We start from the raw sequence: 13,544 nt of genomic DNA, 5'->3' as shown, positions 1-13,544 counted from the left end.
ACCACAACTTTATATTGCAGCATTGTATTTTGAAGTTTCTTGATGAACAACAGTCCATGCTACTTGATTTATTTAAGTCAACAGCAAATAGATTTGCCATTCCAACAATTTAGGAATTTATTTACCATGTAATGCTATTCTTTAAGAAGGATACACAGTAGTACAATCCAAATACATTGAGGCTTTTTGAGAAATAGTTGTGATGCTACAAAACATGATGTCATGTGGCGTGGCAGTCAGCCCTGACATGAAAACTGCTTAGAGTATTATGTTGCCATGTTTATTCCTGGTTTAACTCTAACAAAGTCATGTAATTCTCCTGCCTTTGCTGAGATATGATTTGGTTTTGGTATTGTAATGATCTTCCTTTGCAGACATCTGCTGTCTAATCCCACTTTTGTCAAAACACAAAACTCTACTCTTGCAATTAAATCAAATCACTATGGTATTGTACAAGATTGTATAAAAAAAAATAGGAAAACTAAGGAAAAGGAATCAGTTGAACATGATTCCTGTATTCTTATCATTGTCAGTATGGTTTGAGTCTTTGATATTTTGTTCCAAAGAACAATATGAGTACCCTAGCTGAAAGACCCATTTCTGTAATCCGTGGCGTACCAATGTGAATGCTAACTGTTAAGTGATGACTACAAGAACTATCTGTGAAACCAGGCAAAATCCATTAGGAAAAATACACTCAAACTTCCATCAGGAGTAAACTTCCTCTCTTTGTGTATTTCCCTTTCTAAATCCTGTAGACATACCAGTCAGGAGAAGTTTCATTTGAGCCTCAATAGTCTAGGCAGCACCTATGATTTCAATGACAATCACGAATTCATCACTGACTTCAGATATCTTTGTCACACAAGAATTCTTACACACTTTGACTGAAGCAGGATAATAAATGAAATGGTTGTAAAGGTTTGATATAAAAAATGAACAACCTCCACTCATACTGCTGCATATGAACTGTCAAAATCGAATTCTCTTCTGCATGGTGCAATGACAGCATTACGTGAGTTTATGTCCTACCCAAACCTGTATGACTTCTGCTTCCAACCAAGCCTGCACAGCCATGCTCTTACCACAGATACTACGTAAGTTCTCCTACCTGCAACTCATAGTCTCCATACCTTGAACAGGCTCAGAGTTCTGATTATAGTTTATGCAATCTTCATCAGATCAGTAGCTGAACTGTCTACATGTTGCTAATTATACCCAAGTCAGCTATTAATCAATGTGGGCATTTATTGGAAGCAGGTTATTCTGCTTCATCAGCTAAGCTGCCTTGGCTGGAACCCACTCAGGACTTTGGTCTTGCATTGGGCTGTATAGGGGCACTGTACTACCAGTGAGGAGTAGCAAGTGATAATTGGCTTCCCTACTGCGTACTCCACCCGTGTGGGCTTCAGTGCAGTTCAGTGCACATCCTAACATGCTCCCTTTCTACACTATGATGGTTTCATTCTGCTTTTTAGGAAAGCTCGATTGCAGATACAGTCATTACTATTTAGGACTCAGCTGCTAGAGTTGTATTCTTTTCCCTTCTTCCCACTTCATAAGTGTAGTGATTTCAACATCATAAAAGCAAGAACTATAATGATCCTCAAAAGATAAAGCAAACAACTCCAATTATCTGTGAAACGATGCATTTTCTGCATGGAGTATTGAAATACTCTGGCAAAAGACATTGTCTGTGCATCTCCCTGGGGACTCTAAAGTATCTCTTCATGTATTTCCTTAACAATATTGAAATTTCAATTTTGAAAGTCAAACTAGAAGTTCCCCTTCCCTTTGTCAGCTAAAAAATGTATTTTAGTATCTTGTCACTTCCACTGACCTTGCTTTTTCTGCAGTAACAGTAGTAGTTTTATGCACTATAAGCATTATTAAAAAAAAATCAGATAAGGTAGTTGCTTCTGGTATTCTTTAAAAATGAAATAAAAACCTTTTAAAGAATTAATTCTTTTAAATCCCCAAACATTAACAAATTCTACATAAAAATTTACAATGACAACTTGGCTAAATTTAGGTACAACCCAGAAAGGTCAGTTGCATAACTAGATGTTCACAAAATTCAGGGATGTTTAGAGCTTGTAACTCTTTCTGCATACCTAATGTATGGGTTTTTTTCCTTTTATTTCTTGCTAGAACAAAAAGAAAACCTCTTCTCAGTGACTTCATAGTGATACAGGAGCTTATAATGACTGGTTTACGATGAACTCCTGCATCAGTTTGTCCTACTACTGCAAATTGGCACTGAATATCTCAGCGTATGTACATATGTTTTATCAAGGGCAGTTCTTTTCCTGGCCTTTTCAATGTTTCCTACCAAAACTCAAGCTCAGGATTTTGTATTTCCCCTGTACTTGTGTGTAATAAATAAGCATCCATCTTTCTTCTCCCCCTTTCCTCTGTTCCCTGCCCACCCCGTACTACTTCTCAAATTAATACCCTTAAGAAACTATGTTGAAGTACAGTAACTGTGTAACGTACGTTGCCAAAAAATTACCTCTGAAGCTCCCCTTTTCCCTTATTCAGTTTCAAAACAAGGTTTCAGTATTTTCAAAATCCCAAGGATTTTGGTTCAGATCCCAAGGTCCTCTACAGGTAGTAGTAAGAAAGGTACCCTCTCTTTTGGGGACATTGACAATCAGTAAATTCAGAATAGCTTTCATTTGTTGTGTTGGTTTTTTAAAATTACATGTGGGGAAAATTTTGGATGCAAGTATTGAGACAGTAGTAGTAGGTGAGATCCACAGCCTCAGAGCTGCACAGCAGGTGTCTGAACAGCTCCCAGTAATAAACCAATGCTCTTAAAAATTTCTGTCTTTCTGCATAGCACAACTTTGTTATTTCCTAGACACACACTTTGAAAATATTGAACTAACGTGAAAAGAAATTACAGTGCAAATTTGTCAAAGAAGCTATGGAACTGGAAGAGAAACTCACTGAATATAGGCACAATCCTAGTCTGCTAGGATAACATAAATTATCCTTCCAACTCTGAATGTATATTCTGAACTGAAGTGGAATCTACAACAGTAATTTTAAAGATCTGAAGTCATATTTAGATCTCACTTTAGGTTACATCATTAGGAGTTAAGACAACAAAATAAAAAAGCAACAAACCAAATAATTTTAAAGTAACGGCAAGATAATTTTGGTGGTCAAACACATAGCACCTCTAAATACCCAAGCCCCACAGTGATAGCTTTAAAATATTCTTTGCAAAGGACTGAGTTACTGTTTCTCACACCAAACAGGAAAGTGAGAAAATACTGAGACGAGTGAATTTGCTTTAATTAGGAAGGCAAAGGGGGCTGGTAAAGGGCTCTAGCAAGTATATGCTCAGACTGTTTTCTGTTTGAAAGGTGAAGAGAAGGAAAATTCAATAATCAAACTAACATATGGAGCAAAATTGTCATGGTTTGCAAAGCAATTGTATGCCAAACCATGGAATTTAAATAGAGATTCTTGCCTATAGATCTTTGGCCTATATTTCACTGGCTCAAATTTCACTTTTTAAATGTAATTTAGGTGCTTCCAAATCTGTGTTTTATTGGAAATCAGTTGGACTTTAGCTCATGAGATTATCTGAAAGCCCATCTTTCATTTTATGACAGCCAATTCTCTCAGTGGACTAATGAATCACATAGTAATTTAAAAAAATCTTATTATCTTCTGCATCTCTTAAATATTACAAATATTTATAGATTTATTTACATCAAAATGGATTTAAATAAATAAGGAAAGAATTTCAGCAATCCTCTCCATACCAAAATGAAAGTTTAACCTAAAATAAGGATGGTATTTATTCAGATGGCATTTAAAAACAACTAACTTAACTGTAGCACATGTACATAAATGTACTATATAGGTAAACGGGAGTTTATTTTTCCACAATTTCTTGTTTTCTTCTCTGCTATTTCTCCTGTTTTGATAAACTCCTTTGTAGTATTCGTATTGTCAGACTGAATCAGGGAACAACATGCAACAACTCCCCCAAAGTTATGTTGAGATTTTCAGTCCAGCTCAAATTTAAATGAGCACCTTAAAGTTTTGAGTGTTACGGTTTTCATTACTTGTATCACTCTGAAGTCTCTGCAGACGGTTCCAGTTATAAAGTCAATATTTTCAAAGAGCAACAAATGCTGTTTTTGAAACAGGAAATGTAAAGAGTTCTGATCAATAACTATTTCTGCAGTAACATGAGAAATAAAAAATAAATTTCGTCACATTTCTCTTATGATGGTTGCATGGCCTTTTAAAAACAAAGAAACAGCAGAAAAATGTGACCTCACTGTTTTAACCTTTGATTACTGAAATCCATTTTCCCTTTACCATGGGAAATAGTTATTATCCTTATAGACCCACAGAGGTACTTGTATGTTCTGATACTGGGAAAAAAAATTTGAAAAGGAAAACAAAATTATGTAGAAATTTTAGAGTAGATCCAGAATGTGGATCCCATCACATTCTGAGTTTTTTTAAACTTAGTATTGTTCTTTTTCTGGCTATTCCATTAATTAGTATTTTATACTTTTTGGAAAGAAGATGTAAAGTGAAATCACCAACTACAAGAGAGGAGGATCAAATTTAAACAACTCATTAGCTTTGCAATGCCTCCCACAACAGTGTCTTCAAATAGGCTTGCAGTATCATTGGCCCAGCACAGACTCAGAGACTACTTCCTCCTGATTTCTGTATCACAAACATGTTTTTAGATTTATCCTGCTCTGTTCAAAGTCAGACCTTATTTGACTTGATGAAATGAACAGAACTGGACATTATTGGAAAGTATCTATGTATAGAGCTTATTTCAACAAAAATAAATGGTGGTAAATAAATAAAACACAATCTGGGGGCCTGAGAGAGCACTACATTATTCCACTGTGATAAATGTAGTGCAAAAGAAGGCTAGTGCAGGGTTGAGGGAAGGTTCATTATTGCTGTTGTTATAATTCTCTTGCATTTCCCTGACAAACTACACTGCTGTAATGAGAGGTCTCACCCGCTTTCCACAACACCTTCCTTCACTCTGTTTAATTCTAATGATCACTCTTTTTCTATGCAGAAAACCTTGCATATCTCCACCTGCTGGAAATATCCTTTAAATCCAAGGGCTGCTGGTGGTGTCTGTAGACACGTGTCACCCATTTCACAACTGGACAAAATTGAAAGTTTTAATATTCCAAGGTCATACAACCTGTCAGTGGCACAGGCAAATATCTGTTTCCAGCCCTTTGCTCTAAGCAGAAAGCTTTCATGCTCTTTTCTGTGCAGTTACAACTCGGGAAACTATTCTTTTCCCAACAGGCACAGCATAGGGAGCCACAGCGTAGATTTATTTACCCTGCCTCCACAGTAATATTTAATTTCTAAGCTCAAAGAACTCTCTCATGGGGTAAAAAGAGTAATTTGTTCTGCAGGTTAAATTTATTCCTGGTTTTTCTGATGAGCCAAGACTCTACCAATTACTGTGACAGATGGAGTGATGATTTCTATGATGTGGAAACTTGTCCACAGGAATGAAACTGAAATCTCCAAACCCATCTCTCATAGTAGCCTTTAGACAGTTGTCAGGTAAAAATTGTCACTGTGGACAAAGTCTGAATTAGCGAATGGCTCCAGTAGCGTGTTACTGCAGCTCTGACACTTTCTGACAAATTTTTGTCGTTTATTCTGAATATACTTGAACCAGATAGAGAACCAATACATGGGTTTAAATTTCTCCCAACACTCAGAAGAATCTGAACATTGTGTTTGGATTTTTAGTACTCTATCTTTTTGGAAGGAATGTTTCGAGGTGATTTTCAGAGAGCAGAATGAGATGTTTGAGAGTCCTTACGTATATTGAAAACAGTAACGTATCTCACAGAAGTGACCATTTCAAACAAGAAAGTTTTTGTGTGAACTTGGTTAGGAACCAACTGGATTTTCATGGGATAGCCAGAAGCATCACTCCCGCCTTCTATTTAGGCAGTAAGTGCTGTAGCCAGAGTTAGTGGTGAATGGCAGCCTCTGAGGCAGACACCGGGCACAACTTCAGCTTGGAGGGTCATGGTCCACCACAACCTCCCCATGCCTGGTGACTGAATGCCCTGGCCACAACCCTTAGGCACAAAACCATTTAAAATAGTCTGATACTTGTCTAGTCTCCTGGTTCCAGTCTTCACCATTAATCCAAAAAAACCACATAGAAACTGACCTTTGATACTGCAGGAACATTTTCTGTGACTTAGAGACTGAGATTCAGAACTTGCTGGCATGGAAAGGAAGGAGACATCTTTTCTTTGTTTATACATGTCTCTCTGTAGCTCTGCTTGTAATCAAAACAGCAGGAAATTTTTAATACTAGTGATTTAAAGATGTTTTCTTACTGAGAACTGATTTTTTTTCTTCTGTAAAGACATAGCAAAAAAAAATACTGCTACTTAACTGAACTGAATTAATATTTCTGTCCGTTTTATGAGCTAAGAATATACAGTTTAATTTTCATGGGTGCAGACTGTGAACAAAAGGAGATCTGTAGCACAAGAAAGCACATTATCTCTGAAAATCAAACCATATTAAAAAAATACGAAACATTTCCCAAATGACAGAGCAGAACAAACACCTTAATTATTCTCTTTTAAAAATTTTATTCTATTCTATTTAATGATAGTAGTTATTGTTCTTAATATAACTGAGAAGATTATTTTCCTGACAAAGCAAAGCAAATAGAATTAAGTGACTTTCTCAGCTGAAGAGAATTAGTCAGCAGCACAACTGCAAATAAAGCCCAGCAGCTCTAACCTGAAGCACACCCCCTCTTAACCTGAAAGGCTTCTGTAACTCTACATAATTAAACACTTGAACTGTAGAGGTTTTATGTCTTTACAGGTTAAGATTCTCCTGCAAGCATCTCTCTGAGCATCTAGAAGTTGCATCTTCCTAGCAATTTTAATTAATAGTGTTCAAAATAGAAGACTCCTCATTAAAAAAATGAAAGCACATAAGTGAGTTTATAGGAATGTTTGTGCTTATTAGGGTCAGAGATTCATGCACGCAAGACAGCATGAGAGCTGAGACTGAAAGGCAGCATCATTTTTCTTTCATTAACACTAACAGTTATACGACTGGATCATTTACTTGAAGAGAACACTTCAGTCAGGATTAAACAGAAATTACAGGAAACTGTTCCAGTTAAGACTTTCTAATTTGTTAATTGAAAGTGATAAAGAAAATCCACAATTAACTTCTATCATTTCCAAAAGATCCTTAAATAATTTAAAGGCCTCAGGAGGCTGATTCACAAGCAGGGACAATCTACATCAAATGCTGCATTTAAGTTGTAGACAGTTAATCAACAGAGTTTATGCTAATTGTGTTTTGCCTTATAACTAAAAAATACTGCAGGTCTGGAGCAGCAGATTTCAGAAGCAGCACAACCCTGTCAATCGTAATGTGCATGGAGTTGTATGCATCTGGGCTGCATCCTGCCACCCACTGTGATGTGTGCTTCTGCTGGTGAGTCAAGGTCTCCAAGCTTATTTTTAGAGAGGTCTAGGAGTTGAAGAAGTGCTTGAATTGCTAAAGATGTCCAGGCAGTGAAGGCTACAGCACTTACGTAGCTGATTCTCACTGAAATCAACAACAAAAGATGCTTCCCATCAGTATGAACATCAGCACCCAAGCCAGCCTTTGTGATAACCAGTTTAATCTCTTCAATTGCTTAGTGCTCTGTGCCTCTGAATGCCTAAATTTGTGTATAAGTATGCCTTAAAAATCACTTCTCAAAACAAAAACCCACAGTATTCACTTTCTAAAATGCCACTTTATGATTTTAGGGAACTACTTCTCTAAGAATTATTTTAACCAGGTATCTTATATTTTCAAAAGATGGGGGTTTTTTTGTGACTTAAGGTTAGTTTTCATTGGCACTGAATAACCTGAACCTCAGTATTGCCTATTTTTATGTTCAAAAATCCACAGAAAGAATTGTGTGCTTATTCCCCTCCACTGTCTTTAAGCAATGTTTTTTAGTAGTAGTACCTCGTTATATATAAGCCTGCTCTCTGTGTTGGATTGTGTAAAATGCAGGTCAGTCCTGAAGCTGATCTGTAGTTGTTAAAATATGAAGTACAAAGATGCTCCAATTCTGGTTTTAAATATTCAAGTAGTTACATCCATTTGATTCAAACAGACTATTTTCCCATTTTGTAATTGGTATTTGAAATTTCTACCAAAAAAAAAAAGGTAAACAAAGAGAACTAAACAGTAGAAGTTATTTCTAAATTCAAGAAAGGTGGTTGTGTTTATGTGGGGCAAATTGAAGACTCAATTTCATAATACTGTTGCTTTTTTACTACTTGTTTGATAGGTCCCATTTTCAGGTTTCCAGGCACTTCAAAAAACACAAAATATGGCAAGATGTGTTTTGGGAGGTATAATTCCCATATTAAACACATGGGACTTAACAGGAGATGCTGAGTACTCCTGTACAATGTGAATTTCAATAAAGATGACAAGAGCCTCCCTGGAAGGCAGCCACACACAGGTACAGTTATATGCATCACTCTGACAATAAGCTTGCTCCCAGCAGGTTACTGGGAAGGAAAAGGCTGTGCAGTATTAATAACGAGAGAGTGAGTACCAGAGAGACTCACCATTCACACCTTCAAGTGCAGTTACCTTAACTTCCTCACGGGGTCTGTGAAAAGTGGTCAGCATCTCCTCAGTGGTCCCTTTGTGGCTTAAGGATCCCAGGGATCCCTAAAACTAAGTGGGGGTACCGTAGGCAGCAGTGCTCCAGCTGCAGAGACCACAGGAGTGTGGTGACCCTTCCGTGCCTACAGGGAGGCTGTGGGGACTCAGCCCCGCACTGGAAGCAGCATCACACATCATTAAGATTTTGGACATTACCGTCTCCTTACCCATATGCCTGCATCCATTTCAGCACACTTTTATTCCTGTGGCTCTTAGGAGTTACACAATGCTCAGTTACCCTTGAATACCCATGACAATGGCATGCTGTTTTCTTCAAGACTGCTCTAGAGACTTGTGCCAATGTTACCTTCTCTCCCTAATCCATAAGAAAGTAGAGGTGTTTCCAAAAACTGCTGTCATTAATCTGATTCATCAAATATCTTGAAATGAAAGCCAACCATTAGTTCCTTCCCTTCAAGTACTTAAAAAAAAAAAAAAAACCAAACAAAAAACCCAAAAAAACCAATTTCAGGGCAGCCCTTTAACAAAAAGTATTCTGGCAACTAGAGGGCTGGAAAGATTTCATGGAAGACAAGGAAGTTAATTTTAGGTAAAACCAAAGCATTTTTCTAGCATGTCTTTGTAGAGGTGAATGCAATGAAGCTCTCTGCAAAGCCTGGGAACATTTTGTGCTATACAGTGTTGAAACAAAGTCTCATGTTTTTAACAGGAGTGTTACATCCATGAGATGTGATTTCCTTTCACTGCCAATAATCTTCTATTTGTAGACATAATAGTTAGTAATGACAGGGGCCAGAACATGAATACTCCACATCCATTCCCACATGGTGCTCTCAAAAGAAAACTTAATACTCCAAAATTCTCTCTCTACTCCTGCGTTCAATGGAACAGATTTTCAGCTGTTGCACATTGATATAGCCCTCTTAAAATCAATTCATATGAACTGATAACTCAATCAGAAAACTAATTACACTTATCCTAAAATGGAAGTACATCATTCTAGACCTCCAAATCTCCCAGGAGTTGACAGGCCACCATAAAAGCAAGGGTTATAAACTTGAATTTATTATAGACAAATAAAGCTTTGGCCTATGAATTCTCTGCCTATTAAGTTAATGAGCCTTGACAAAACAGTCATCTGAGGAGCAGCTGACAAATTATCTGGAGCAGCAATTTGAAAGGCGTTGGCTGGCTTACAAACATTTCAGTTGGGAGAACATGGCATCATGTTCCTCTTCCTCTGGAAGAGTCATTTGTCAAACTAAATTTCTTGCAGATCAACAGCAGATTCCCAATACTGGAGCACTGAGATATGACAATATCTGCAATTACCAAAACAAGTAAATAACCCCTGTCATTTCCTCCCCAGACTTGAGGCTCACAAATGCTGATGAAGAACTCTTTCTAGGAAGTCTGCATGAAGACAGCAAGATACCTTTTTATTTTTGACTGGAGTTCATTGAAGTGTTTAATGTGGAGGAAAAGAGCTTTGAGAAATTCAGATGAGGAGAGGGGGACCTTTTAAAATACCTGGTCAATATTTGGAAGATATTTTTTTTTTTAGTACAACTTCCCATAGAGATAGTGGTATGCCAGCTGTGGATTTAAAACAGGGTCTTTTATTGGATTAATTCTTCAAAACTTTCAACACAATACAGCCCTGAAACACATTGTCTTTGGGAAATTTAGGGTTGTGTACATTAAATACTCTTGCAAGAACAGCCACTTAGATTAGGGTAAAAATGAGATCAGTACTTTTCTGAAATCTGTTCTCCAACTGTGAGTACTGAGTCAATTTGGAAATTGAATCATGATCTGTTGTAAAGCTGTCACTTTCCTCACCAAAGGCATTTGCTGAAATATTATTTCAAATGTCTTCCTCCACACTCAACTATTCAGAGTCCTGTGGAAAAGATGACAGTACTGAGAACATGGAAAACTGTCGTATTTTCCATCTGAATGTTATTTCACAGTGTGAAGGAAGTACAAATTATAGTAATCAGTTGCCTCTGCAACAGCATGTAGCAGAGTATAGTGCAGAGCATTTAACCATGAGTTGTGTCTTTTCTCATACTTTATGTTCTTTTTGCAGTTTTTGTTGGACTATTGATTTAAACAAACTAATTAAATATACAGGGACTAGAGCTTAATATTACATGGAAGTAGACTGAAGATAAATGAAACCTTGTTCTTAAAGAGAATTGTTAACTCACACTCAGCAGAAGAATACCCAACTTTCCAAGTCCTGATGTCAGGTCATCAAATATCTGATGACCAAATATTGAGTCAACAGTAAAGCAAAAGAATGTACAGAATTATACATTCAAGGGGGATAATGGCACAGTTTTATGAGCTCTCCAGGGCTCCACTGATTATTGACTTCTAAATATGTGGTTGCAGGAAGCAGCCTTAACATAATCATTTTCCCCCAACCTCCCTCCATCGTAGTCATGTCTACAGAGATCAACCATTTAGCAATGTATTACCTCTCTCTGTGGTTAGCAAGGCACTCAACTCCATGGCCCCAACATCCCCCAGAATGCCTCATTCAATTTTCTATTTCAAGTTGGAACCTTCCTTTCCAAGGGGACCATTGTAAGACTCTTTCTATAACGAACTCTTGCATTTTTGTCTCATTCTAAAACCTCAGAAGCACTGTCATGCACAGATAAATTACCCATACTTACACTATACCTAAAGAACCAGAGAAATTTTACTACTTTTTGCCCACTTATTCCATTTAAGGTAATATTTGCAGGGAAATTAAAATATTATGGGTAGATCTGTTAGTGCCTGGCACCCTTGTGCAGAGATTTACACCTTCATAAAACATTGTACTAATCAAGGTGTTTCACACAAACTTGCACTGGGCTGAATATCACTTTGACCGCTTTGATTAAGCATCTTTTTAAAAATTCTAGAAGCTACACAGTTTTCATACTAACAAAGTGGTATCTTCTGCATGGTTTTGCCACATTTGTAACACTCTTTGCTAGTGTTTGTCTTCCTACTCTTTTTAAAGGAGCTTTCTATTTAATAGCACTGCAGTGCTGTTCACAGCTGTCTTCCTAACCCCTGGGGTTTCTTCCTGTTACTCTATTTTACATTAATTTATCATTTGACTTTCCACTTACACACTTCTGCTCTTCTCTTCCCACATTACTCTTTGCTTTGAAAAATGTTTTCTGTAGAAAATATCTATGATCAAAGCTCCAAACATAATTATTTTTCCTCCATTCTAGAATATAAAAGATGATAGAATTTTCCCTAACAAATTAAGCACTCTTGAAAAATTGTGCCTAACTCTTCCTCTATTTCCCAGATATTTGTTTGCAAATTGTTTACTACTATCCTTGTAGTCTATGGAAAAATAGTTGGGTTTTACTAGCATACAGTTTTGGATAGTCTGCTTTCCTTCATTAAATATTTATCAGGAGGCAACCACTGACAATGTTTTACAGAAAGATCTTCCATTATTTCAGTTATGGAAATGTTTGTCATTTTAGGCTTTCCTAACTGTTCTCTCAGAGCACAGCTAGCCTAGGGAATGCTAAATTTTAGATGCATTCTTAACCATGATTTGGTGAGGGAGGTGATTATTTTTTGCTCTATTTCTTCTGAATGGCTTAGGCAGCTGCCCTATAAACCCAAAGATGCTCAGTGAACTAAGTATGCACAACAAAGGAATAAAGTGACTGATTCAAAAAAAATTACTACAGCTTTCAGTGAAGTCTTGGTCACTTTCCATACTCAAAGAGAAAAAAACACTGAATTCAGTTGCAAAATGTGGTACATATTATGTAACCTATTTTAGAACACCATTCCAATGGATCAAAACATTGCCTGTGTTCATCACTGGATTTTGGATGACCAAAATTATATACCACGGTAGCATGTATCTTCCAGTGGTGCAGATGTGAAAGCATGGTTAAAAATAAGCACAAGCTATAGAAAAAGATCTATGGTGAAGATGCAAACTATGAGATAAATCCAGTGATGTTCATGCACTCTAACAAAGGAGGTGAGGAAGAAGCGCATGCAGTACCTGGTGATCTCAGAGTCAGGGAGCAGGCCTACGTGGTAGTGGGGGTAGGGAGCTGTAAGAAGGAAGCTTTTGTCACACTCGACAGGGGAATAGTGCCTAGGAGAAGGTGGTTTATCACACAGTTTGTTCACAGTGCTGTAAACAGGTTCAGGAGGCCTGGTGATACAGAGACAAGAGTAAAAGATCAGGTGCATATTAGTTGCTGAGAATATAGAGAAAACACAGCAATCATTTTAAAAGCATGCATAGCATATCTATCAAGACCTTTTCAGTGGGGCTTTTCCAAGTAAAGTGTGCTGTTAAAGGAACTGTTAGAGTTTGGTAACAGTAGTATGGCATTCAAGTAGCTGCATATAAAGATATACACAATACAAGTGGACCATAAAACTGCTCTCTGGGAAGTGTGGCACTTAAAGTGAGTATCTTGTCTCTGAAGTTGAGAAAGTGAGGCCATACTCTGCTTTCCCCCATACGCTGCTTTCTTTTCCTCTTTTTTTAATCTAACATTACTTCTACACAGCTTTCAGTATCTTAATTTTGAGCACAGCATAGAAGAAAATATGCTTGTTACCTGAAAAAGAAGTATTTTTTACCCATTAATTTATAATATAGATGAAGTACATATTACTTGTTAATACAACATACTCTTGTGTCCCAGTGAGCTGGGACTTTGCAAGTAGAGCTATTGTCAAATTGACCCATATCCTATAAAAACACTGATGGTAATAAACTCTGTGAGCAATTCATCTCATTGGCAGGCAATTCATTGCGTTTCAAGAGTTCTTTG

The 13,544-nt window shown here is 37.1% G+C and overlaps 1 protein-coding gene across 28 annotated transcripts in view; it reads right to left on the bottom strand.

Annotated features, from left to right (window-relative positions):
• DLG2 (discs large MAGUK scaffold protein 2) overlaps positions 1-13,544 on the bottom strand; it is a 1,005,290-nt gene that overhangs the window by 244,291 nt on the left and 747,455 nt on the right. For 24 of the 28 annotated variants that reach the window (XM_017735865.1, XM_017735859.1, XM_017735860.1 and 21 more), the window contains one exon: positions 12,758-12,913. The exons of the other annotated variants lie outside the window; for them this stretch is intronic. In XM_017735865.1, the coding sequence (XP_017591354.1) occupies positions 12,758-12,913 (156 nt within the window). The remainder of the gene's footprint in view (positions 1-12,757; positions 12,914-13,544) is intronic. 28 annotated transcript variants of the gene reach the window in all.

This window comes from Corvus brachyrhynchos, unplaced genomic scaffold, assembly GCF_000691975.1.
Source record: "Corvus brachyrhynchos isolate BGI_N302 unplaced genomic scaffold, ASM69197v1 scaffold44, whole genome shotgun sequence".
NCBI lineage: Eukaryota > Metazoa > Chordata > Aves > Passeriformes > Corvidae > Corvus > Corvus brachyrhynchos.
The sequence above is the reverse complement of the archived record's forward strand: the minus strand, read 5'-3'. Positions and strand labels throughout refer to the sequence as shown.